Source organism: Haliotis rufescens, unplaced genomic scaffold (genome assembly GCF_023055435.1).
Source record: "Haliotis rufescens isolate VD_foot unplaced genomic scaffold, xgHalRufe1.0.p SCAF_1, whole genome shotgun sequence".
Classification (NCBI taxonomy): Eukaryota; Metazoa; Mollusca; class Gastropoda; order Lepetellida; family Haliotidae; genus Haliotis; species Haliotis rufescens.
Window position 1 is genome coordinate 31,579,593 of NW_025963779.1, and position 27,046 is coordinate 31,606,638.

General features: G+C 43.4%; 2 protein-coding genes across 2 annotated transcripts in view; both read right to left on the minus strand.

The window, feature by feature from the left end:
- LOC124110940 (trafficking protein particle complex subunit 9-like) overlaps positions 1-27,046 on the minus strand; it is a 47,890-nt gene that overhangs the window by 9,663 nt on the left and 11,181 nt on the right. Inside the window, exons 7-19 of the mRNA XM_046470432.2 lie at positions 18,197-18,268; positions 16,836-17,031; positions 13,219-13,312; positions 12,534-12,710; positions 10,673-10,815; positions 10,051-10,136; positions 9,705-9,831; positions 5,055-5,265; positions 4,510-4,595; positions 3,819-3,956; positions 3,566-3,621; positions 2,047-2,189; positions 1,002-1,112 (exon numbers count right to left, since the gene is read on the minus strand). Coding sequence (XP_046326388.2) covers positions 1,002-1,112; positions 2,047-2,189; positions 3,566-3,621; positions 3,819-3,956; positions 4,510-4,595; positions 5,055-5,265; positions 9,705-9,831; positions 10,051-10,136; positions 10,673-10,815; positions 12,534-12,710; positions 13,219-13,312; positions 16,836-17,031; positions 18,197-18,268 — 1,640 coding nt within the window. The remainder of the gene's footprint in view (positions 1-1,001; positions 1,113-2,046; positions 2,190-3,565; positions 3,622-3,818; positions 3,957-4,509; positions 4,596-5,054; positions 5,266-9,704; positions 9,832-10,050; positions 10,137-10,672; positions 10,816-12,533; positions 12,711-13,218; positions 13,313-16,835; positions 17,032-18,196; positions 18,269-27,046) is intronic.
- LOC124110941 lies at positions 19,435-21,932 on the minus strand. The gene is made up of 2 exons (XM_046470433.2): positions 21,111-21,932; positions 19,435-20,922 (listed from the first exon to the last, which is right to left on the minus strand). Exons 1-2 carry the CDS (start codon positions 21,762-21,764, stop codon positions 19,654-19,656), a joined length of 1,923 nt encoding a protein of 640 aa, XP_046326389.2. The 5' UTR covers positions 21,765-21,932; the 3' UTR covers positions 19,435-19,653.

A 27,046-nucleotide genomic window follows, 5' to 3' on the forward strand; every position in this document is an offset into this window, starting at 1 on the left:
CTAAAATCTGTGCAAAAATCACAGCTACTGCCACCAAAAGGTGGGGCACAGGGACCAAGTGATGGACTGTTCAGTTGTGCCATTTAGCCTTGCAAGGATCTGGGTTCAGGTCATGGGTTCAAATTTCAGTGTTGTCCATTTATATTTGTTTATTAATGCTGCTCTCAGAAATGTTCCAGCTATGGACAAAAGAACGTGATCGATATTGTGAGCAACAATCCAGGCTATTGGAGTAAGATGACACGCAATCAACCAAGTCATTGAGTCTGACCATCCAATCCATTAAGTCCCTTACGTCCAGGGATGCTGGGATCTGTTCTTATCCCCAGAGGGTGTCCAGTTATGATCCATCAGGTTAGCACCACATGCTAAAGAATTTTATAAAATATATGACCAGTGATACTTCAGACTTTCCTCATTAAGTTGATTGCTGTGACAACTGAAATCCTGTTCAAAGGGGCATTAGTTCCTTGGGCTGGGATGCGTCTAAATTTACTACCTGGGTACCCGCCCCACTATTACCCGACCCTACCCGGGTACCCGCTGAAGGTCTCAAGAGTTGGGTACAAAATGTCTGATTGGGAATTGTTTTACTGCAGCCCTGGTAAATGTATTTAGATACACGTATAAAACGATCTGGTCATGCATATACTGAAGTTGACTGAAGTTTTATCTTTATTCAAACATATAGAGGTCAGAAGGAATGGGTGCAAAGTCAGATAGAAATGCGAACGTTAGTGACTGGTAGTGTAACCATAGAATTATAGATAATTTGGGTCATTAAACAATATATCATGTGACTAACCATGGGTAGTCCTGTGGGTACCTGGGTCCTTCTCAATACCCACCCGACCCGAGTACCCGAGTTACCCGTCCCAGCCCTATTAGTTTCAATTATTTGCCTCAAGATTTCATTACAGCTCTCAGCTGACATCTTTCATTTCAGAAAAATAAAGCCATGGAGTATTTATTTCCCTCCCTGAGTACAGGCTGGGACTGACCTGCGACACTGCTGTGGTTCTGTGATGATTGTCTTGCCGTCTTGGTACTCTAGATCTAGCTGGTGGCTTGTCACGTTCTGTATGTCAAACAGTATCACACAATGCTCTCGGCTGAAAATGAGATTTTGTGGCACATTCAAAACGTGAAAAGTTTAATTTGTTGTGCAATATGTGACAATTATTAACATTACTACATGTACGGACAGGAAATGACAGAAACCTTCCAGAAATTAAATTTACTGTAGTTAAACATCACGTACTGTTATGAAAATTAACAGAGCAAAAAGGCAAACAACGGAGTTTAAGCTTTTCTTCTTGCACACACTGATTGGATACAGAATGCCAATTGAGCCTATAAGCAATCAGTTTATTAGCCAGTGTCAATAACACAGTCAGCAGCTGATCATGCATTGTTGACCTAACTGGAATAATTATTGCAAGTTTTCCACGATATATTAATATTCAATTATTATCTAAATGTCACTCACGATACAAGTTCATATCCTATATTTTCTTAACTAAACCTACAATTTAAACAGGAGTCATCAGAAGACGACAAATCTCCCTGGCCCCCAACAGATTCTAAAGAACAAATCATCTTTACTTTAAGTCCAACTTGATGAGAGAATTTCTATCTCATCTGTCACACCACTATGAACAGAGTCAAAATCAAACTTGTTGCCATGAAAAAATATAAATTCTAAAAATTGCGAAAGGCACCATTTGACAACCTGGTCTATGTGTGTGAAAAGTGTCATGAAAGAATACCTATTAGCTTTAGAGATATGATGCGATAAACACAACACTATCAACAGAGTCAAAGTCTAACTTGTGCCATCCATGGAAACAGGAAAAAAATAAGTTTTCAAAAACATTCCTGAATAGCAAAAGGCTCCACTTCAGCCCTTGGTTAATACATGTACCAGGTTTGGAAGAAAAGTTTTCAAGTTGTGCTCAGGAAACGACATATTTGAAATTCTTTTCTTGCAAATATCAGGAAAAGGCTGCTCTACTTCTATGACATTCCCCTCAACGGGCCTCCCACCTGAGGGCTGGCTGGACATCCCAATTGGCTATCTGTAGAGATGGCACTATGTCAATAGTGAGCGCCAGAGAACACTGCCGGCAGTACCCTGCCTCCAGCCCAGGGTTACCACTGTACTGCACTGACAGGACCGCCTCCACAGCCTGCAACACACACACACAATACAACTCAAACATCTAAATCTTGTACATCTGCTACAACTGTCGGGTTGTTGTTTTAGGCCACAATCTTCCCGATATATTATGGTGGCATGTAAATTGATTCTGGGCCAGGCCTGTAGATGATTGATTCTGAGCCACGCAATCATGGGTTGATATTGTTACTTAAATCAGCAACGTCCAACGTCAGACCTTGTCGACAAGTCTGATCACTTGATTTAGCAACCCTATATAACAAACAATAGCATTGGGTACATTTTCTACCCTGTTTACCCAATGGGGTGACTTCTATATAAATACAGAAAACACCAGGGATCTGGGGACAATATGATTTACCGTATTCGACGTAATATACGCCCCGCTCTTATAAACGCCCACGGCGATATTTGCTAATATATTGGCTAGTGAACAATCCTAATTAGCACCCCTTCCAATAGATCAATGTACACAAGACTTATTTATTCGTGTATAATACGCACTCGTGTGTTATATGCACCCTTAATTAGGGGCAATTAAATTCTGGAAGAATATGTCTGGCGTATTTAAACATTTTAGGCTGTCAGCATAAACCAAGAAATTTACCATCTTTCAACTGTTTTTTTCACCCAAACAATATTCTAATAAGAGCCCACTATTCCTAATTTTGAGAGCGCCCTGGGCGCTTATTACGTCGAATACGGTATGTGTATATTGTCTTTTGTATACTGTATATAAAATTAAGTGATCCCTGACAAAATGAAATCCATGGACTTTCGTAGATCGTCTGAAAATTCTTATCCTTGTAAATATCCCAAAGACTTGGACAATCCTATAGAATGTTTTCCTGCTGAAGAGAGACTGGAGATCTATATATATCACAGCCCTTCTCACATGAGCTTGTCTATCATTTAATGTTAACAGGTCCACTGAAGACTTATTGGTCATTTTCTCACTCTAGAGAAATTTTGTTAATTACTGGTAATGAATATGTCATTTGTTATGCATAAGGAAGAGATTCTAAAGTGAGTGAGTGAGTGAATATGGTTTTACGCCGCTTTTAGCAATATTCCAGCAATATTACGGCGGGGGACACCAGAAATGGGCATCACACATTGTACCCATGTCGGGAATCGAACCCGGGTCTTAGGCGTGACGAGCGAACGCTTTAACCACTAGGCTACCCGACCGCCACAGATTCTAAAGCAGCTGAAAACAACAATTGAAAATCATGTAAAAAACAATAAAAAGGTTTCACAGACAGTCAGTGAGGCTTGTGCACATTTGTTAGCTTTTCTCCAGGAATATCAGGGTTGTTTTCAATATAATAAAACGTCAAGAATTAAGGAAAGCCATAAACATCAAGTTATTTTAAAAGGACCTACCTTTCCTTCTGAGCTGTCTGAGCGAGACCGATTGGAATACACAGGGGAAGGCATATCTGAAACCCATAGAGGGAATTGGATTACAGAGTGAGAGAAAGTGTTTATAAGGTAAAGATATAATATAGAACACAGAAGTTGAAATCCATATCTTTTGTATCTCTATGAACTGCTAACTACTAAATGCCTCTTAAAGAATGGGCGTCGCAAGATGTCTCACAAGATGTCATTGTTTCTAAGTTGATTGTACACAAACCTTGAGTTTGAAGGTCTGATGACAGGAAGTCGCTGTAACCATAGATACAGACAGAGAAGCACAGTTGATTGGCTGGTTGAAGGGGAAGCTGGGAATTAATATTGTCATCACTCCACGAAAATATCCGTTCTTCTAAGTCTGCAAACCAAAATACAGTTGTTCCAATGACCACAACACATTCAAAAGTAGCAGACAGAAGGCGGGGAATTCACATATCCTGCTCAAGAGAGTGAGTGAGTTCAGTTTTAGGCCGCTTTGAGCAATATTCCAGCAATATCATGGCAGGGGGCACCAAATACGGGCTTGACACATTGTACCCATGTCGGGAATCGAACCTGGGTCTTCAGCGTCGTGACAAGCAAACGCCTTAACCACTAGGTTACCCGACCGCCCATTCTGCTCAAGAGAGGAATCTTGACTACAGTGGCTAGAGATTAATGGCATTAGGACATTTCATAAAATTATTCATAAATGTTTTCGGACATATCAGACATATTTCTATATCATTACAAAATTTGAAAAAGTATCTTCCAGACGTTTTGAATGAGAATCAGTCAATGTCCCAGAAAATGATCTGAACTGAACTTGACTGTATGCCTTATCAGTGCAATCAAATAGATATTGTTAACATGGTTAAAGAAAGGTATAATGTAATAATTGAAACACTGAAATTTCAAATCTCAATACGTACCATGCTCTAGTTTTGTATCCAGGGACACATCCAGTCTCTCCACAGGCAGACAGGAGCCGTTCTGGAGAGTCACCAGGCACTCCAAGCTGAAAAACATATTCAGCAGATGCAGTGCTCATTAACTTATCACTAGGCAAAATAGACCAATTAAACATTTCTATATGGCTTACGAAAAAATTCCTCAAATAATAAAACAAAAGACAAATTAATATTTCATGAAATAACATATAGAACTTTCAAACTTTTTACATAAATCAGCAAGGCTCCTTTTCATGAACATAATCTTAGAGTTACATCTGTCAATCTTAAAATATCACTTAAGACAATCATAGCAATAATAATACTTTGAGAAATAGCCCAGGACCACGAAGCAATCTGTCATACGTCTATGTTAGAGTAAAGGAGTTATGACAATCATAACAGTAGGTTCAGGTGAAAGGTCATACTTTATTTGCCTACCCATAAACCTCTTAAGCACCGAAACACTCAATCCAACAGTAGGGTCAAAACTAAGGAGACTGACAAGGTATATATTTCCAACTGACCTCTGTCCTGCATACAGCAAGGCCGTGGCACTTGCCACCACGTTGGCTCCATCTCCTACAGATGTGAAGCTGGCAGCTTTCGGCAGCGACGATGACAGCGACACCTGGGGCAGGCCGGGGACAATATCAACGTCAAAGTGGGGCTGAGGTATTTGGGCGAGGTCCTTCAAGCGACAGTTGCTGCGGACCCCGAGGACTAGAGTGCTGTAGCCTGCACAGAATGATATCAACATGACAACATGGATCAACAGATTATCTGTAGATGTAGGATCAAGGATACAGAAAGTGACAATTTACTGAAACAAATATACAGGGCATCATGCTTCCACCTGCATTTATAACATATCAGTCACTTTATGAGATGATATTTGTTTACCAGCACACCACACCTGACCATAGAGATTTCCCCTAACTACTCATCACAGAGATTTGGACTACCAACACAGTGTCGCCCATCTACACCATATAACCTACACAGTACAGAGAGCAGTATAGAGACTTGCCCTACTTACCAGCATAGAGACTTGACCTACCTACCCAGTACAGAGAGCAGTATAGAGACTTGCCCTACCTACCAGCATAGAGAATTAATCTACCTACACAGTATAGAGAGTTGACCTACCTACCAGTATAGAGTTGACCTACCTACCCAGTATAGAGAGTTAATCTACCTACACAGTATGGAGAGTTCACCTACGTACATAGTATGGAGAGTTGACCTAACTACCAGTTTAGAGAGTTAATCTACCTACACAGTATAGAGAGTTGACCTACGTACATAGTATAGAGAGTTGACCTACCTACACAGTATAGAGAGTTTATCTACCTACACAGTATACATGTATAGAGGGTTGACCTACCTACCAGTATAGAGAGTTGACCTACCTACATAGTATAGAGAGTTGACCTACCTATCAGTATAGAGAGTTGACCTACCTACATAGTATAGAGATTTCATCTACCTACCCAGTATAGAGAGTTGACCTACCTACCCTGTATAGAGAGTTGACCTACCTACCCTGTATAGAGAGTTGACCTACCTACCCTGTTTAGAGAGTTGACCTAACTACACAGTATAGAAAAGATGATTTACCAGTATAAAGAGAGTTGACCTACCTACACAGTATAGAGAGTTGACCTACCTACACAGTATAGAGAGTTGATCTACCTACCCTGTATAGAGAGTTGACCTAACTACACAGTATAGAAAAGATGATCTACCAGTATAAAGAGAGTTGACCTACCTACACAGTATAGAGTTGACCTAAGTGAGTGAGTGAGTGAGTGAGTATGGTTTTACGCCGCTTTTAGCAATATTCCAGCAATATCACGGCGGGGGACACCAGAAATGGGCTTCACACATTGTACCCATGTCAGGAATCGAACACGGGTCTTCGGCGTGAATGGCGAACACTTTAACCACTAGGCTACCCGACCGCCCCTGACCTAAGTACACAGTATAGAAAAGATGATCTACCAGTATAAAGAGAGTTGACCTAACTACACAGTATAGAGAGTTGACCTACCTATCCAGTATAGAGAGTTTTGTAGAATTTTCCTATTCGGAATATTCTATAAGTAATACGTTACCACTGTTATACCGAGGCTGTTGTCTCCCACAACTGCTGCTATAGCGAAATCTACCACAGAGATCTCAATTACCTCATGCAGCACGTGCGTAGCCACCTAGCTGCCATGTGACACCCTTCACTCTTGTCTCCTGCGAGAGCAAGTGCTCGGGGGACGGACGGGCGGGCAGCAGCCCAGTGGTAACGTATTACTTATAGAATATTCCGAATAGGAAAATTCTACAAATTACATTAAGTAATACGTTACCACTGTTATACCGAGGCTGACTACCACAGTAGGCGGTGGGGAGCACCTACAACCCGAATCCTGACTGCTAGCGTTCCTTCCGACCAGCGGAAGTAAACACCAAGGCGGAAGCACTCGATGCGCATGCACCTAGCTAGGCGTTACCCTATAGGAATACCAAAGCACTGTCAAGCGCATACCGTAAGGCTCAATCGTCATTGCCAAAACGATTGGTGACTCCAAACGGCCCCACTGGATAGGTATTTCATCGCCGCAGCGGATGAGAACACTGTATCCGCGTGAGCTTAATCTTAGATCAGGTTAAACGGTCGAAAAGAGGGAAATTAATTTCATTCAGACCGTATATCCCAGAGCAAGCCTACTTAAAGTATGCATTAGGCGCGTGACCTAATTCCAGTATTTGTAAGCATGCATCACAAGGTTGGGATACACGACAGACAATTAAAGACATAATTGTCAAAATACAAATAAGGACAAAGCACACAAAAAGCCGCCCTCACCTGTGGTGTGAGTGCGCTGGTTTGCGGGACCCCAACTCCTGTACCCACGGCAGTGGGAACATTGGAGTAGACCCAGATTGACCACCGTGCAAGGTCAGACGCCTGAGGAGTTCGGAATTGCGCTGGGCACACCCCTTAGGTGCCCGCTTGCGCCGCGATCCGCGGGCCAAGACGGTGCACACTCTCCACGACGGCATCAGCGACCTGTTTGAGGTAATGATTGGCAAAAACCGAGTCAGAACGCCAGTAACAACCTCGTAATATTCTGCGAACAGAGATATTCGAGTGTAGGGCAAATGTTGCCGCTAGCGCCCTGATCTCGTGCGGGTTTGACCCCGCTACCGGTAACCCCCGAGACCGGTACGCCAGATTGATGACAGAACGAAGCCACAACGCAATCGAGTTGCGAGTTATGTCAACCGTGCGATTAGGGTTACACGATATGAACAGACGGTCACGCCCTTGTCTACGTTCATTCGAAGCCTTAAGATAATCCTTAAGGGCCCTAACCGGACACAGCGCTCTGTCCTCAGTATCAGCAGGATGTAAGATTTCTTTGAGTGATCTTACAGTGAATTCTCTCTCCGTTTGCCCGACTCTCTGATTCTTGGCGACGAAGCCCATGAGCAGGCCCAGGCGGACCGCTCCTTCGTCACCCCTATCGAATCGTACCTTGGCGACATCGAGTGCATGAATTTCGGATACACGTGCCGCCGTGGCAAAGGAGAGGAGAAATGCTGTTTTCCAAGTCACATGCCGGAACGAAGCACTATGCAAGGGTTCATACGGAGCTTCCGTAAGTGATTGCAACACTAGGGAAAGATCCCAGGCCGGTGCCCGAAGGCGGCCCTTCTTAAGATCGTGCTGTTTGAAACCCTTGATAATACCCCGCATCACCGGCTCTTTGGAGAGACTGGTACCCATAGCAACGTCCCGTACCGTAGCAACGGACGAGACATAGTTGGCAATGGAACCCCCGGAGAGTTTCCGGGTCTCTCGCAAGTGAGACATGAAACGAGCAATATCCTGCACAGATACCTTATCTGGCGAATGAATGTGATGTTTACAACACCACTTCGTGAAAATAACCCAACGTGCATTATACACCTTCTGGGTAGAATCACGATGCATACTAACGTATGCCCGAGACGCCCGGCGAGAAAAAACTTTACTCCTCAGACGCTCGGTGACAACATCCACGCGTGCAGATTGAACTGCCCTGCGTTTGGATGAAGCTGACGGGTGTGAGGGTGGATCAAGAGATCCGGTCTCACAGGCAGTGGAAGTGGCGACTGCGTGACCTGGGTCAGCAAGTCGGGGTACCACGATCTGTTCGGCCACATGGGCGCGATCAGGAACATTCGACAGCGAACTCCTCGGAGCCGGCTTAGAATGTGTGGTATCAACGCTGTCGGCGGGTAAGCATAAGCGACCAAGCCCGTCCAGTCTAACGCGAGAGCATCGTGATCGATGGCCCTCGGGACCGGGACTGGTGATACAAACAACGGGAGTTGATTGTTGAACCGCGTTGCGAACAGGTCGACCATCGGACGACCCAAACGTTCGCACAGCCACTGAAACACTACTGGGTTCAGCATCCACTCTGTGGGGCTCGGATCCTGAGGCCTCGATAGAGCATCGGCCAGTACGTTCCGCACACCTGGGATGTGACGGGCGCGTATCTGGCACGGGACACTGTCCACCAGAGCGTAAAACTCGAACGTGAGATCGAGTAGCGAGTGACTGTGGGTTCCCCCCAGTTTGTTCACATAGGACACTACCGTTGTGTTGTCGGTCGCCAGCATGAGCCGGGCGTCGACGAGACGATGCTTCCAGTGATTGACTGCGTTGGACCCCGCGTCCGACCCCGCGGCCACCGAAGAGGCCGGGGACGGAACAGCCAGCGGCCTATCTTGCGATAAGGCCGCCAGCATGGAATCCACAAGTTTCGACAACAATGCGGCGACGGAATTAGAGAATAAACTATAATAAATATCACCAAATCTTCAAGGAACGCTTCAGCAGGAGAAAACACGTCTTGCTAAGCAGACGAAGGAGACAAGAGTGAAGGGTGTCACATGGCAGCTAGGTGGCTACGCACGTGCTGCATGAGGTAATTGAGATCTCTGTGGTAGATTTCGCTATAGCAGCAGTTGTGGGAGACAACAGCCTCGGTATAACAGTGGTAACGTATTACTTAATGTAATTATCTACTTACACAGTATAGAGAGTTGACCTATCTACACAGTATAGAGAGTTGACTTAACTATCCAGCAGAGAAATTTACCAACCCAGTATAGAGAAGCTGACCTACCCAGAATAGAGAGTTGGCCTACAGACTTTGGTTTGCCATACAGTTTGATGAAGGCTGGTCCAGACTCAGCTGGCACTGATGGATTGGCCGGGAATATCTCCATCTCAACACCTTCCGTCAGCAAACCCTGGACACAGACAAAACACTCATCACGATACCAGATTATAAGCCTATCTATAACTCAGATGAACTGATTTCACTAAAAATAAATTGAGAAAATCAATTACACAATAATCCATGTTTTCTTTCTCAACTGGACATCATTTCATTGTTCCGATGAAAATGAAGAAAAGTGGTCTTAACTGATCATGTGAGAGACAGTTTACAGCAATACATGCATACATACCATGTAGTTAATCTTGAGCTCTTCGGGGAGAGGATTAAACACCTGTAGGTGTACTTCACACATGTCCCCCTCAACCCACAGGAAATCTGAAGAAAAACATATCAGTCTTGAACCACCTCAAATGACTAGTCACGAAACTGTTTGAAGCACCTGAAAAGTTTCTAGTTTGTACATACATTAACTTAATGACTCTCATTGAAGTCAGCACTGTTGACAAGCATGAAGCACTGAGGTCCTACACTGCTTGGAAAACTTTCATCAGGTGGAGCTCCTCTTAGATATGTTGGACAAATCAACGTGCAAATGATACATAGAGAATCTCACCTGAGTGTCTTTTGATATCAATGAAAGATTAAAAGTCTGAGGCTTAAGCTTTTACCAACAAGTGTTGAAATTCTGTTTATCATCCAAACATCATTCGTTCAACTTTTTCAGTTTGTAAACAGTAATAAATAGTGTCTTGTGTGTAAAAAGTACAGATACAGCTTCAGTAGCAGAGAGATTAGTGGTGTCATTTGATTGTGACATCATGGTTATCGATGATGTTCTGATGGTCTGCAAAGCATTGTGAAACAGGGCAAACATCAACATGTTGAAGAAAAGCTATTGTGTGGATTCTTACCACACTTGTTAGTCTTGGCATCTTTGTCGGAGTCGAGGGAGAGAGGTGTGTAGATGAAGACCCCCGACTTGGAGGATTTATCACAGTCTGTGGAGAGTTTCTGGGGGTGCAGGTGAGGCACAGGGGGCACAACCTTGAAAAACCTGCAATACACATGTTGTTACACCTGGGGGTTCATTGCATACAGTGCAAACGTTAAACATCGTCTCAAAAGAAAAATGGTTGTCTTCATATGCATTCTAGGATATACAGATAACTAGCTTTATCCCACTTCAACATAAACCACTGGAATGAGAGAGACACCATCCACATAAACATGAGTTAAGCAAAGAATAAAAATAAATGAAAGGTAAAAACAATATTCTCTCACTTTCCAAGAGATACACAAGAGTCATTGACCACTCTACACGTAACTGGGAAATTGAGGAGAGGGACTGGGGGCAGGATCTGACAGTTCTCCAGGGAAAGTTGGTGAGGTGTTCCTCTGTCCACTCTACACCTACCTGACAATAGGAAAGTTGAGGAGAGGGACTGAGGGCAGGATCTGACAGTTCTCCAGGGGAAGTGGGTGAGGTGTTCCTCTGTCCACTCTACACCTACCTGACAATAGGAAAGTTAAGGAGAGGGACCGGGGGCAGGATCTGACAGTTCTCCAGGGGAAGTGGGTGAGGTGTTCCTCTGTTCACTCTACACCTACCTGACAATAGGAAAGTTGAGGAGAGGGACTGGGGGCAGGATCTGACAGTTCTCCAGGGGAAGTGGGTGAGGTGTTCCTCTGTTCACTCTACACCTACCTGACAATAGGAAAGGTGAGGAGAGGGACTGGGGGCAGGATCTGACAGTTCTCCAGGGGAAGTGGGTGAGGTGTTCCTCTGTCCACTCTACACCTACCTGACAATAGGAAAGTTAAGGAGAGGGATTGGGGGCAGGATCTGACAGTTCTCCAGGGAAAGTTGGTGAGGTGTTCCTCTGTCCACTCTACACCTACCTGACAATAGGAAAGTTGAGGAGAGGGACTGGGGGCAGGATCTGACAGTTCTCCAGGGGAAGTGGGTGAGGTGTTCCTCTGTCCACTCTACACCTACCTGACAATAGGAAAGTTGAGGAGAGGGACTGGGGGCAGGATCTGACAGTTCTCCAGGGGAAGTGAGTGAGGTGTTCCTCTGTTCACTCTACACCTACCTGACAATAGGAAAGTTGAGGAGAGGGACTGGGGGCAGGATCTGACAGTTCTCCAGGGGAAGTGGGTGAGGTGTTCCTCTGTTCACTCTACACCTACCTGACAATAGGAAAGTTAAGGAGTGGGACCGGGGGCAGGATCTGACAGTTCTCCAGGGGAAATGGGTGAGGTGTTCCTCTGTCCACTCTACACCTACCTGACAATAGGAAAGTTAAGGAGTGGGACCGGGGGCAGGATCTGACAGGTCTCCAGGGGAAGTGGGTGAGGTGCTCCTCTGTCTACTCAACACCTACCTGACAATAGGAAACGTGAGGAGAGGGACAGGGGGCAGGATCTGACAGTTCTCAAGGGGAATTGGGTGAGGTGTTCCTCTGTCAACTCTACACCTACCTGACAATAGGAAACGTGAGGAGAGGGACCGGGGGCAGGATCTGACAGTTCTCCAGGGGAATTGGGTGAGGTGTTCCTCTGTCAACTCTACACCTACCTGACAATAGGAAACGTGAGGAGAGGGACAGGGGGCAGGATCTGACAGTTCTCCAGGGGAATTGGGTGAGGTGTTCCTCTGTCAACTCTACACCTACCTGACAATAGGAAACGTGAGGAGAGGGACAGGGGGCAGGATCTGACAGTTCTCCAGGGGAATTGGGTGAGGTGTTCCTCTGTCAACTCTACACCTACCTGACAATAGGAAACGTGAGGAGAGGGACAGGGGGCAGGATCTGACAGTTCTCCAGGGGAATTGGGTGAGGTGTTCCTTCACATTTGGCTGTCAGTGTCTCCAGTCCACTGATCGCATCTCGGCGTTCAGATACACTCAGTTTGTCATGCATGGTGTGCAACAGGAACGTCATGTGCCTGTTGAAAGATAATGAAAGCATAAAGGTCCTCGTTCTCCTGCTGAGGGCATATTTGTGTCCTGTGTGGGTTTCTTATCAATTCAAGGTTGTAAACAAATGAAGCCAAACCTTTCAATGAAGTTGAAGTTACGTATCCTTCATTTAGATGATCTAGGATTTCTAAGGGTTCACCCGACAAGATCTGCCAAACTAGGAAACTATGCAGTGGGTTGTTACATATTTAAAAGAAACCAAATCATGAACTGCACACAAACACAATCCTTTTATTCATTAATAACATACAATAATTGTCCAACAAACACTCTTTAAAAGACGGGCTCACAGTCAATACATTTGGAAAGCTAGTACTACCAGTACATATTTCCCAAAGTCTCAACTAGTTGTGTTTGAAAAGGGGAAGAATTTTCATTTTCCTCTTCAGCTAGGAACATAACACTTTCCGAGTCTCTTTAACTAATGTATCACCATGACAACCAACTGGTTTGCTTGAACGCATGTGTTCTTACCTGACAGCCAGCTGTGGGTTGCCCATCCTACGGGCAGAGTACACCAGCTCATGAAGGATCCGGTACTGGATCACTGGCCACCCATTGGGATGATCTGAAGCAATGACATACACTCTCATTCCGGACACTAATACAGAGTGAGTGAGTGAGTTGGGTTTAACGCCGCTTTTAAAAGTATTCCAGTTATATCGCGGCGTGATAGCTTAATGTGGGAGGAAACCTGAAGTGATGCAGGTCTCAGATGTTTATCACTTCGGTGAAACCCACGAGCACGGGTATGGTGCTGACAAACCTGTAACATGATCAGGGCGAACGGGGATTCGAACCCACAATCACAGGTTTCTGGCGTGCCCAAGGGACGCAACTCTGTACAGCAAAATGCTGTGCCATAGACAACTGGGCCACCCCTGCCCCCGACACTAATACAGACTTTCATCATGATCATTGATGAGAGAATCAGACCTGGTTGACACATGGTTGATTTGAACAAAATATAGTCCTCCTCGCGAAGACTAGCAAACTAGTTTGACATTCTTTATTATTTCTATGTGGTATTAACATACAAGATCACAGCATATCCGAAAAACTTACGTCTTTGTTTGAAATTCTCTCAGATGTTGTCATGGCTCACATTAAAAGTCAAGATTTATAGGAAAACATCTATCAAGCCCTCTGCTTGACAGAATAATTGTTTGAAAATCACTCACTAAAAAGGTATTTTTAGGGTAAAAATATTAGTTATACTTATCCTGAATCATACTAATTGCTTATCTCATCTCATTCCAAAAAGGTAGTGGAAATGCTGTGCCGTGTTCCCAAGAACAGAGAAAAGATCTCATCCGAATGCACCCCTCAGCCGTGCATCCGCACTGGAGGCATGTGACCAAGTCTGAAGAAGTTGTGCCAACCGGTTGTGTGGCTAATCCTATCACACAGCTCCCATGTGACCCCGGAAGTAGTGACATCACTGAACAGCACATTTCTGCTTAAACAGCGCATCTGAAGCCATCGAGGGGAGGTAGCTTCAGCGATAGTTGGGCCACTTCAGACTAGGTAATGCAGGATAAGTATAAAAATATATAAAATATCTAGGATTTTACTAGACTTTTTAACTTATCCTGCATTACTCCTTAATGCATCTGCATCAGACGGTACGGCAGAGGGCATACCTTCAGATGAGATCTTCTGACTATAGAATGCATCAATCAGCAGCAGAGAAGTCTGGCATCGAGCGACCATTCCTGTTGGCAGGTATGCGTGATGTCCAGGTATCATTGCAGTAAAAGAATTAAACAGGGTTAAAATCTAATACTGACATACCGAGCCAATGCAGCATGCAACCTTCTAGACTGGAGAGGTCGATAGGTTGGCTCTGGACATGCCTGTGAACAAGGTAAGTCATAAGAGTACTACGGTCAAGATGGCGTTTGTGGTTCAGGAATAGTAGATATTCCGCCAAGAATTGGGGTTACGCAGTGGCAGGATCCTTGTGTTTTTCCTTGCAGAAACTCTTGAAGGAGTGCCACTTGTCGTCACAGAGGCCCCTGCTGGAAGGTCTGTGAACAAGGGTGACTGCATTTGCAGCTTGTGCAGAGAAGCCCTTGGCACTTAGAGCTATTCGTAAATGGACCAGGCATGAAGATGTAACCGATCTGGCGCTGGGTGTGGTAGTCTGCTGTGAGGGTGGTTCAGCAGGTTTGGCCAGTCTGGGAGTTCAGGGTTGGTGGAGAACATTGCTCTAAGGTCCACGAAGGCGCTATCAAAGTCAGATAGAGGCTGCGGGTGACGAGTCGATCTGATCTTTTGAAGGACCCTGGGAAGGAGCACTGGCGGCTGAAAAAGCGTATGCTTTTAGTCCTTCCCAGGTGACACTATAGCGTCGTCAGCCCAGGTTTGTGGATCCGGCTCCGGGGAGATGAAGATCCGAACCTGGCAGTTATGGCTGGTGGCAAATAGATCTATGTTGGGATCGCCGAGGTGTTGACAGACAAGACCGAAGACATCCGGATGGAGTTTCCATTCTGTGGGGGCTACCCTGTTCAGTCTGAAGATGGTGTCTGCAAGAATGTTGTGACATCCTGGAGTGTGTTGGACATAGAGGTCCAATTGATCGATCAGATTGAATAGCCTGAATGTCTGCCGAAACAGTGAGGAAGAGAGATACTGTCTGTGGATATGGTGATCTGAGCGTGTTGGAGCATCTTCTTCCGATAGACAGAGCCAGGATGAACGCCTCCAGTTCTAGGTTGTTGATATGCAAGGGTTGTGGTATTTACAAACAAGATCACAGTATATCCGAAAAACTTCCGTCTTTGTTTGAATTCTCTCAAATGTTGTCATGGCTCAGCAGATGGCGTTGGATTTGGCACCAACTGTCCTTGGGTACAGAGAGGAGGTCGCGCTCGGTCTGAAAGCAGCTTCCGATAAATTGGGGATCGTACAAAGGTGTGATCTCCAAATTCCGGACATTGATAATCCAGCCCAACTAAGGGAGGAGACTCGGAGTAAAGTCCTGTGGCGGATCAGCGTGGCCGCGTCCTGGTGGTTCAGGTTCAATCGTCTCCTCAAACTGGACACCCCTCAGATGGAGGTACATGGCTATCGGCTTCATAATGTGCGTGAACAACCACGGGGCCGAAGAAATAACAAATGGGAGTACCGCCCATTGATAGTGAACTCCCTCAAAGAAGCAGAGTAATTTCCATTGGGGTGGATGCAAGTACGTGTCCTGGATGTCTAGGCTGATCAGGGCATCTTGTATCTGAGTAGCCTGAGAGTGGACATCCGGAAGTACGGTGGACTTGTTAAAAGTCGCCAAGTTGTGGATCATTCAATATTGGTCCGAGTCCTTTATGGGGATGAGGAATATCAGTGAGTAGAAGGCTGGTGTTAGTGCTAGCTTGTGTACTATCTCGGCCTAAGATACTTGTGTACTAAGGCCTCTTTGGCTAGCAGCGTGTAGATGTTTGAGCACAGTAGCCGCTGTAGTGTAAGGGGAAAGTGTCTGCTATTGGTGACGCTGTCAAGGGCGGGTCGTCTTTCAGGGTGAGCTGATACCCCGGCACAGTATGTTTGTGACATATGGGCCCCGTAAGGTTGTCCCAGTTCCTGCCAAGAGCGCCCTAATCTCCCACCTACAGGGGTCTCAATGACTTGAACTGCTGGGAAAGGGAGTTCCCAGTCGTTGGCATTATGTCATATCAATACTTGTCCTTGTGGTCACCGCTTGGGAGTGGTCACGACGGGGCTGGTACGTGCCAGGAGTCTTGCCTTTGCCGTAATGAGATGACATAAGCAATAAGTACGAGTTAGGTTAAGGTAATATATAACTTTTTTCCAGCCGTTTCAATCCTACCTTCTCAAAAAAAAGGAAGCAATACCAATTTTAAATGAAGTTACATTTCCTTATCTTATTAACAAATAAATAGTTAATGTAAACATTAGACGACCTACACATAAAATCCTCAACAATAAGATCTAACTTAACAGAATCTACCTGTAACATGTGTAAGAAGCAATACCAATTTTAGTAACATTTCCTTATCTTATTAACAAATAAATAGTTAATGTAAACATTACATGACCTACATATAAAGATCTAATTTAACTGAATCTACCTGTAAGAAATTCCTTTGGATCAAGTGAAATACTGTATCCTGCCAGAGCTTGCACCAGCAGGTAGTAGCACTGGTGCCAGCCCACCGACGTCCCTGGCGCCACACACTGCATGCCCGCCACCCGCTTGAAGAACGCAGCCTTGCGGTGGAAGCCCACCTGGGTGTACAGGGAAGCCAGGGTGCCATACCGGTGAATCTGCAACACAGAGGGGCTAACTTCACCTAGCTCTCAGACTAAAGACATGACAATCTGCAACATAGAGGGCAACTTAAGCTAGTTCTCAGACTTGGGACACAAGAATCTGAAAAAACAGATAACAAGTAAAGCTTGTTCTCACAGACTTGAGACACGAGAAAATGCAACATAGAGGGCAACCTAAGCTTGTTCTCACAGTCTTGAGACACAAGTAAATGCAACATTTAGGGCAACTTAAGCTAGTTCTCAGACTTGGGACACAAGAATCTGAAAAACAGATAACAACTAAAGCTTGTTCTCACAGACTTGAGACACGAGAAAATGCAACATAGAGGGCAACCTAAGCTTGTTCTCACAGTCTTGAGACACAAGTAAATGCAACATTTAAGGCAACTTAAGCTTGTTCTCAGACTTGAGACAAAAGAATCTGAAAAACAGATGACAACTAAAGCTTGTTCTTACTGACTTGAGACACGAGAAAATGCAACATAAAGGGCAACCTAAGCTTGTTTTCAGACTTGAGACATGAGAAAAAGCAACACGGAGGGCAACTTCAGCTAGTTCTCACAGACTTGAGACACGAGTAAATGTAACATTGAGGGCAACTAAACTAGTTCTAACAGACTAGAGACAGAAGAATTTGTAACAGAAAGTCAACTGAAGCTAGTTATCAGACTTGAGACATATACAACACAGAGGGAAGCCTCAACTAGCCCTTATAGACTTGAAACACAAGAATCTGCAACATTGAGGGCAACTGAAGTTCTCACAGACTAAAGACACAAGACAATGCAGCACAAAAAATATATATGCAACAAAGTATAGGACAACATTGGTGAGTGCAAAAAGTGATACAGTAAACAGACTTGGATCTTCGTCTTAAGCCCAGTGGTAAGAAGAAGATTTTTAAACTGTTTGCAAATTATATTTTTATACATTCCAAATGTTTATAAAACTGAAACACACAATACCAACTACACATTTGCCAAAGTTCAATACGTTTTAAAACAGAAGGCGGACTAATTACCATCAATCAATGTAATGGGTTTCTAAAAACCACCACCATGAAAGTCAAAAGTTTTAACTTGATCGAAATAATATGCTATTCTGAAAATCACACAATAGAACATCCAGTCAGGTGAGCTAAAAAACTAACTGTTCCAACCTTATCTTCTTCAGAGGACTGTAGGTTGATGTAGACCACATTCTGCAGGAAATCGGATGCCTGGAGGTATTTCTGAAACAAACAGTTCTCAATGTACTCCAGCTGACATGTGGCGTTGTAGGAGGGAAAAGCACTGACTCCAGGGTGTGGATCTACAGCAAAACACATCAAGAGAATGGACAACATTCACCTACCAAAAAACAAGTCCACAATCAGAACAAGCATTTACCAAACAAAATATCTCTGCTCACAAAATATGAAGCAGCAAGCTGGTCTGTGTTACAAGCTGCCCACAAATAACATGCTTCTCTAAACAGGTTTATTTTTCTTACAGATAAAAAAAGCCTGTGGATTAACTTGTCAACAAGTTAATGTACAGTCAAACACTGTTGTGTCGAACTTTGTGTCGAACTTTGTGTCGAACTTGCAGTTGTCTTGAAATAAAAGTTCAGTCTCAACCTATTCCTTCCTTATTCATCATTTCGGTTGTGTCAAACCTCAAATTTACACAGGTCCCTTCAACTTCGACATAACAGTCTTAGACTGTATATATATTGTTAAAACTTGCTTCACACTGGTTTCTTTTGTATAATTTTCCCAGAAAATATCCACTGAGACCTTAGGAGAGACAGGGCCTGGGATGTTTTTTAAGACCACTAACAAGATCGGAACATGCAAGACCAGTGTATCAGGAGGCTGACATATCAGTTAATAATTACATAATATAACAATCCCATGTTGTAACGGCATGTAATAATACAAACGCGTACAGACACTGTTTTCATGGACCCATGGAAGTAACAGTCCACCTCTATCACTTTGAACAAACTAAGGGAAGGGGTGAAGAATTGATGATGAAGCTCACAGTATCAAGCCATACATTTACAATCTAGTCAGCATAGTGCAATATAGCTTCACAAAAGATGCCGTCTACCATAGGCAATGACCAGTCGATCAGACAACAAAATTCGCAATTTCATCCCTGACACAAAAACATAGGCAATTGTTGGGGGGGGGTAAAAGATGAAAATGATTAAATCACCTTCATGTACCAGACGTGGATGTTGATTTTGTTAAATGTTCTCTGATTGGACTATCGATATGTACAATAGTCCAATCATATTTAGCACAGAAAAGTGGGCTTGATGTGGCAAGGTTGGAGACAAGGCTTTGATAAAAAGGCTAGAGGATGCTCTTGCCTCGGGAAGATGAGCCAACATACCAAGGTTCTACCAAGGAAAGAAAACATTAGCTAACGAAATGTTCATTTCGATTCACATTTATTTCATTAATATGAAAAACAGATACTGTATTTACAAAGTATTGTGAACTGTGAACAGTTTTTCACATTCACTTAGCTTGCAGGTATATACATATATACAGACATGTCAACAAAAGCACTATAGCATATCAACAATAACAAAGACTTTCTTTAACAATCAACAATCAGTAATAGTTCACTGGAAGAGTGAAACACGAACATTATCAAACTTGGTCTGCTTCTTGGCCGCTCTCATCTGTCCCACCATCTCGACAATGGGGGTGTAGCTGGGGTACTTCTTGATGAAGTAGTTGGGGATCTGCTTCCTCGTGTTGTTGTTGCGGCTCCGCTTGTTGGCAAACCATGACTTGACCTGGGCGCTGGATATTTGTGCAATGTCGGCAAGCTCGTCCTTCTCTTCCTCTGTGGGGTAGGGGTTCTCCTGGTGACTGTCGTACCAATCAGTGAGGATCTTCTTGGCAGCCGGAGTCAGGAGCTTGTACTGGGAGCGACGGTTACTGGGAGCTGCAGCATCCGTTTTCTTGGGACGTCCTTGGTACTTGTACTTGATGGGATGGTCATTGCCTGTGATGGAGAGTGTGTTGAAGGAACGCACACGCTTGTTGGCCAGCCATTTGCGGACTTGTGCAGGCTTAATCCCTCCTATGTCAGAGAGCTGCTTGACATCTTCGTCACTTGGGTAGGGATACTTGATGTGGGCCTCGTACCACTCAGTAAGGATGCGGGTCGTGTCAGACTTCAGAAGACGGCCGGTATGGTTTTCCAGGGTGTTTTCACTGACTGTGGTCTCAACAGGGGAGGTGACTGGCTCAACAGGGGAGGTAACTGTACGGTGGCTGGTCTCAGGGGAGGACTCCTGGCTGTGGATCCCCGAGTCAGCAGACAAGTTCTTGGTGAAGGATTCGGCAACAGATCCAGAGAAATCTGGTGACTTGGCAGATGTGTCAACAATCAAGCTGGGTGACAGGAAGTCGACAATGTTGAAACTCTTCTGTGCAGATGGGATGGACTCAGCGGGAGAATCAAGAAGGGATGGTGGTGTGAGGGGGCTGGACATGTCGCTGATGGGAGACAGGCGATCTTGGTGGGTGGGAGCAGTTCTTGAGTTCTTTGTGAGCTTCAAATGCTGGATCTCCTTGTCAAGGTGCTGGCAAAGGGAGATTCTCTCGTTGTCAAAGTGGATGTTGATGGAGTACTTCTGGTGTTCTGAGCAGTGGACGGCATGCAGGGCCTGGTAACGTTCCATCTCAACACGGCCAACCTCAGTGCAGTAGTAATGTTCAAGTTGCTGGCTGTCACTACGGAGGGTTGTGTCGGCATGGAGACGCAGGAACTCATCCTGGAGAGCAGCATGAAGGGAGGCAACTCTTTGGTTGGTGTCAACAGTTGAAGGAGTAAGCAGCTGATGGGAATTCCAACTTGTTGTGATGAGACTGGCTGGCACCTGAAGCAGAAAGAAGGCAATCTGAATCTGGACCTTGCAATGTCGAAAGTAAAAAAAGACTCCAAAGTTTAAACATTACAAATTTCTTGTTGTAGTAGTATTACACCAAACTGTAGGTAAATTCTGGAAAATATACTGGAAAAGAATGACCTGTAAGAAACTGCATTAGGCAAAGGGAAATCACTTACCTGTAGGTGTCTGCACTCCTGTGACAAAAGCTTCTGAAGGTCTTGGAACATGGGATTGCTCTGAAGTCTGTTGAGGCAGCTTGGGTTCTCTAGGGCTGGCAACTGAGCTTGTGGGGTGGGGAGCATGGGTGGCAGAGACAGTGGCTGTGTCGCTGGGGTGGTCATGGAGGGGGAATACCCCTGGGTATGCGGCAGGGTGGACATCTGGGCAGACTGTGGTGTTGAAGTGAGCGCAGACAGGGCCAGGTAGGACGGAGCTGGTGGCATGGTAAAGGAAGCCAGTGGTGATGGATGGGGTAGGGGCATCATGGGTGCTGGGTGGGGTAGAGACGTCCTGGAAGTCTGCATGGAAGGGTACAGTGGAGAAGGAGCTGCTATATGGCTGGCACTGGTGGTAGGTGTAGATGTCATCCCATACATAATGGTACCGGTTGGAGATCTGGCAACTTGGGAGGGCCGCATGTGATCAACTGTTGGTAGGTGGCTGGCAGGGATGTGAGAGTTGAAGCTGTGCGACAAGGCAGCAGATGCTGACTCGGCCATTGAAAGCTCCGATCTAAGACTGGTCAGACTAGGAGCCATGAAGAGTGGGGAGAACTGGAGCAGAGTCTTGGTATCAATCGTCCTTGGTCGGTCAGTATGCATGTATGCCATGATACAAGTAATAATACCAGAACCTCAAATCTCTGAATCACTGTTTGAGCTTTGAATGTATAACTGTGCAAGTAGCAGAGTTGAATGATGACTGGATGTGAAACCTGGGGTTATATACCCAAATCCTAGCAATGGATATCAACTCTGATAGAGGCCTCTCTGTCACAATCAAAGTCCTCCAGTTTGGTTTCCAACAACACAGGGATGAGCAGGGAACGACCCCAATTACTCTACCCACCCAATACAATACAGCCATTGCCTGGCTTGTCACTGGCTACTCTCTGGCTGTACAAACACCTTCATCTCCTCCCACTGGCTTCAAAGACCAGCCAGAGTTACCTCCCCCTTGTACTCCCCCTAAAACAACATGGACCTTGTGCTGGGTAGAGATTAACGGTCACAAGCTAGGGATTAGGGATTAAACTAATAAATAAGCAAAACATGCAACAAGCCAATGATCAATTGCTGTGAAAACATCAGTGTATAGGTTCATCTGGGGTGTTTGATCTTTGATATGTAATTCGGTGTGGATGATTGGTACTTTACGAAGCAGCATCCAGTCCAGGTAAACATGGAAACCCACAAACTTCAAAGGGCTTTCTACAATTGAACCACAGAAGTAATTCTATTGAGTATTTTAAGGACAAGCTACCCACTAAAACATGTTGTAAAACAAACCAACTTTTCATATTAAACATAAATTATGGAAAGTTTATCCTTTTTCAGATCTTTTCAGGAAATCAATAACATTTAAACATATTAGTTATCTATGTTGCCTGGATAATGAACAATTCGATGAGGCAGCACAGCAGGAAGGTAAGAATTACCAACATTGAACTATCCCATATTGTGAACGCACAATGACATTTAGAAAGTGGTCAAACCCAGACAGGACTCAACCCCAAAAAGTATGAGAATCTGTACTTTACTGAGAAAGTGTTATCCCAAATATAACGTCTGTTACATTTGACCACTTTCTAAATGGCATTGTGTTCATAGCTTCGGCCATGGGGCCGTGTAACTTTACACTTGTCAGAGGGGTACACAAGTACGTGATCTAGACTAAGTATGAGAATCTGTACTTTACTGTGAAAGTGTTATCCCAAATATAACGTCTGTTACATTTGACCACTTTCTAAATGGCATTGTGTTCATAGCTTCGGCCATGGGGCCGTGTAACTTTACACTTGTCAGAGGGGTACACAAGTACGTGATCTAGACTAAGTATGAGAATCTGTACTTTACTAAGAAAGTGTTATCCCAAATATAACGTCTGTTACATTTGACCACTTTCTAAATGGCATTGTGTGTTCATAGCTTCGGCCATGGGGCCGTGTAACTTTACACTTGTCAGAGGGGTACACAAGTACGTGATCTAGACTAAGTATGAGAATCTGTACTTTACTAAGAAAGTGTTATCCCAAATATAACGTCTGTTACATTTGACCACTTTCTAAATGGCATTGTGTGTTCATAGCTTCGGCCATGGGGCCGTGTAACTTTACACTTGTCAGAGGGGTACACAAGTACTTGATCTAGACTACCAGTTGTCAGACTTTCATTTTGTGGAAGCCTCGCTGGCTCAGTAGGTTAGATTGTTGACTTTGTGTGCTAGCATTAGGTGCCTCACTCTGGCAGTGTGTGTTCGACTCCTGTTAGGGACTCAACCCATAAAGGTACAAGAATCTGTACTTCTAAGAAAGTGTTATCCCAAATATAACATCTGTTGCATCCCATACTGATTTCAAACAACATGGTAGGTGCAGTGAAATTCAAGATTACTGCACGTATATAGCGACATCCATGTGCTTGTGTAATCTTTTACCAGTCTAAAATTATGTCGGTTTATAGGACAAGCTCACTGAGATAACAGGACAAGAGTTAAGTGTCATTCGAAGTTCCCCATTTTACTGTATCGTTTATGCATCAGTTTGTTTTTATTACTAAATTATCAGTTTATCAATATGTAAAAAAATGAAATAGCATCCTTTGTAGGATTGCTGATGAAGGGCATGACATTTATAGTGTATCTTGGTGTGTCAATTCAATGGTTTGTTGTATGAAAGGCCATTGGTCCATATACAAGTGAGTTACATACACATACAGTTATATTAACAAATACAGTAGTATACAGAGTGTCAAGTCAACAACAACTGACGTAACATAAAAGCATGATGAATGTATAAACATACTTGTAACTTCTTTGATAGGCCTTTAGAAGTTTGATAACGGTGTTAGAACCTATACCAAAACGTCGCTCTTAATTGTAATAAAGAAGTTGTTCATAAGATCTTTGAAAGGCGTGAAGCATATACTCCGTAACGTTGTGTTCCTCATAATAAAGAAGTTGACATCCCTATATTCTCTTCACATAAGTTGTTCTTCCATAAGTTGTTCATCCATAAATTCTTATCCTTACTAAGATACTTGTTGTTGTAATTTATATTTTTGGTTTGACAGCAGACATAGAGTTATTGGTAGATATACATGAAAATGACCAGAGTGCTATTGTACAAAACAACCTTAGCGCTACGACTGTCGTAAGTCTATGTTATGGTATGGGAGTTACGATCACCTTGGCACTAAGATCACTTGTACAACGGCACCCAGGCTGGTAAATATACCATTCTTATTTTGTTATATATTCTTAGGGACTTGTCAATATCTAAATATCTTCCTTTATTCACTAATAAATCATTTAGACCAAGTCTAAGCATATAAAGGTGTTGCGGAGGTGTTTGAATCTTAAATTTGAAAGATACAACTCTGGTTCAAGGAGAGACTATAAAAACATATTTATGTCACCAGTAGATTGCTAGATCAATATAAATCCAAAGCCATAATTAAAGAGAGTTAAGCGTATACAGGAAGCCCATGTGTTCTTCATATATTATCCAGATGTACCAGCATATTATAAGCTTTCTTTGGCAAACAATGTTCAAGCATATCTAATAACTTCCGCCAACAGTTTTGGCATTCTCCCAAATGCACCATGAATCATATTACTGGGAGTTGACATGCCCACATTAAGAAATCTTACAGGCGAACAAGTCAACTTTTCGACAAAACTTTCAACAGCCCCCTATTTCTGCACCATACAATAAGATTGGGTGTATTTGACAATCAATAAAATGTGAGGTGTAACAAAGTGTCAGCTCAAATAGGTTTCTGTTTACAGCAGCATCAAACTGTTTTTACATGTTTTTACCTACCTGACGTTCGTCAGGTGCTAATGAACTACTGGCAAACATAAAATACTACACAGTCTCAGATGAAACATCACTTTGTGAGGGATAGACAAGTACTAGGCTCTGGCTAGGCAAAATCTAGAGATAAACAGACAATGCCATTCAGAAAGCGATCAAATGTAACAAATGTCATATTTGGGATAACACTTTCTCAGTAAAGTACAGATCTCATACCCATCCGGGATTTAAACCCATATTGCCAGAGAGGGGCACCTAATCACAAGCGCACAAAGTCAGGGATCTAACCCACTCAGCCACCAAGGCTTCCACAGGCTCCTGGAGATTATGCTATGAATTAGATAAAAAAAAAAAAAAATGCTATCAAGTATATTCTAATTCTAGATTTGAAAAGAGCCATGAGTGCAAGAAGTAGAATGTCATGCTGGCTTCCCACATTCCAGATTCAATGTTTTAATACAAAACAACTACAAAATATTGTTATATCCATCAATATGATAAGAATGACCATAACACATTGAATGTATGCAAATTTTTAGCCTAAATTTGACAGTTGCTGACATTAAACATTTAGAATTAAACAGATACAGAAGCTTCCTCTTTACATACAACTCAAGACAGATAACTTAACTTACATGCTTAAGCCAATCAGGACAATCAACACAGACATAATATGTTTTGATAGTTACATCACAATCTGAAGTAACAACACAGCTGATAGCTATCAAAACAATGATTGACAGGCCCGACTCACAGCTTCACCCTACAGTTTATACAGTCAAGTACGACATCAGCTGATCAACAAAGGTAACATATACATTCTACTTTTAAATAATACATGTAATAAGGTAGAATTGATGTGTGTTATATCATTAAATAGACATAACTAAATTCACAAGGTAAGAATTGTAATCAAGAAATCTTGTCTAAATCAAAACTATTCTACCATTTCCCATAAACACAGCTATAAACAAGTTTCAAACTTTGCAGATGCATGGTACGTGTGGTATAGGCCTGTTAAAGAACAGGGAATATCGGGTGATAGAAGTAATACAAGCGTAATGGTTTCACTCCATGATATGCCTGTCAGCTTTGACCAATTATTGATATATTGGTCTGCAAACTACAGTATATCACATTCAATATGCCCTACAGGGATAGACACGACCATGTCTGTTTTTTAAAAAAATCAAGTCATTTTACAAAAACCACTACCGTATTCAACGTAATAAGCCCCCCGCTCTAATAAGCACCCACGGCGATATTTGCTAATATATTGGCTAGTGAACAATCCCATTTAGCACCCCTTCCCATTGATCAATGTACACAAGACTTATTTATTAGCGTACAATGCGCACTCATGTGTTATATGCACCCTTAATTATGGGCAATTAAATACTGGAAAAATATATCTATCGTACATAAACATTTCAGGCTGTCAGCATGGTCAGCATAAACCACGTAATTTATCTTTCAACTCTGGTTTTTTCACCAAAATAATATTCTAATAAGAGTCCCCTAATTCTAATTTTGAGAGCGCCCTGGGCGCTTATTACATCGAATACGGTAGTTCAAAGTGAAAGATGACTGGTTGGATTTGAGCAATGTTGTCTTTCCTGCACTTCTTTCTGTGAACAACAGAAATGGTTTCTGTATGTATTTTATTATGATGCACCAGTACCATGGTGAATTGTTATGCTCCCAGGGACTGCTATATCATAAACTCTCCATCACATGATTTTTAATATTATGAAATGCAAAGGGTATTTGTACAAACAGGGAGTGTCTGCATGCTCAGCTCCCATATTAGCATGACTAGGATGAAGAAACAACACAAATTCAGGTTCTCAGGTTATAACTTTTAAAATGTTAGTGCACAGAGTCTGAAACTCAGCAGAGTAAACTGAGAGCCTTAAGGGCCCGCACATTTCAAAAACTGTGGAAAAACTGTAGGCCCAACCATTTTAGCTGAAGCAGGGAGACATACCCCTGCAAAAAGAATTACAAAACACAACCAGTCAACCAGAAGCTTTTACTGCTATCACACCGAGTTCCCAGAGACTCGGTGGTGATAGA

Excerpts from the sequence above, each read along its gene's own strand:
- LOC124110941 (XM_046470433.2), bottom strand. The coding sequence starts at position 21,764 with ATGGCATACATGCATACTGACCGACCAAGGACGATTGATACCAAGACT. Across the intron at positions 20,923-21,110 it reads AGGAGTGCAGACACCTACAG|GTGCCAGCCAGTCTCATCAC; the intron begins GTAAGTGATTTC and ends TTTCTGCTTCAG.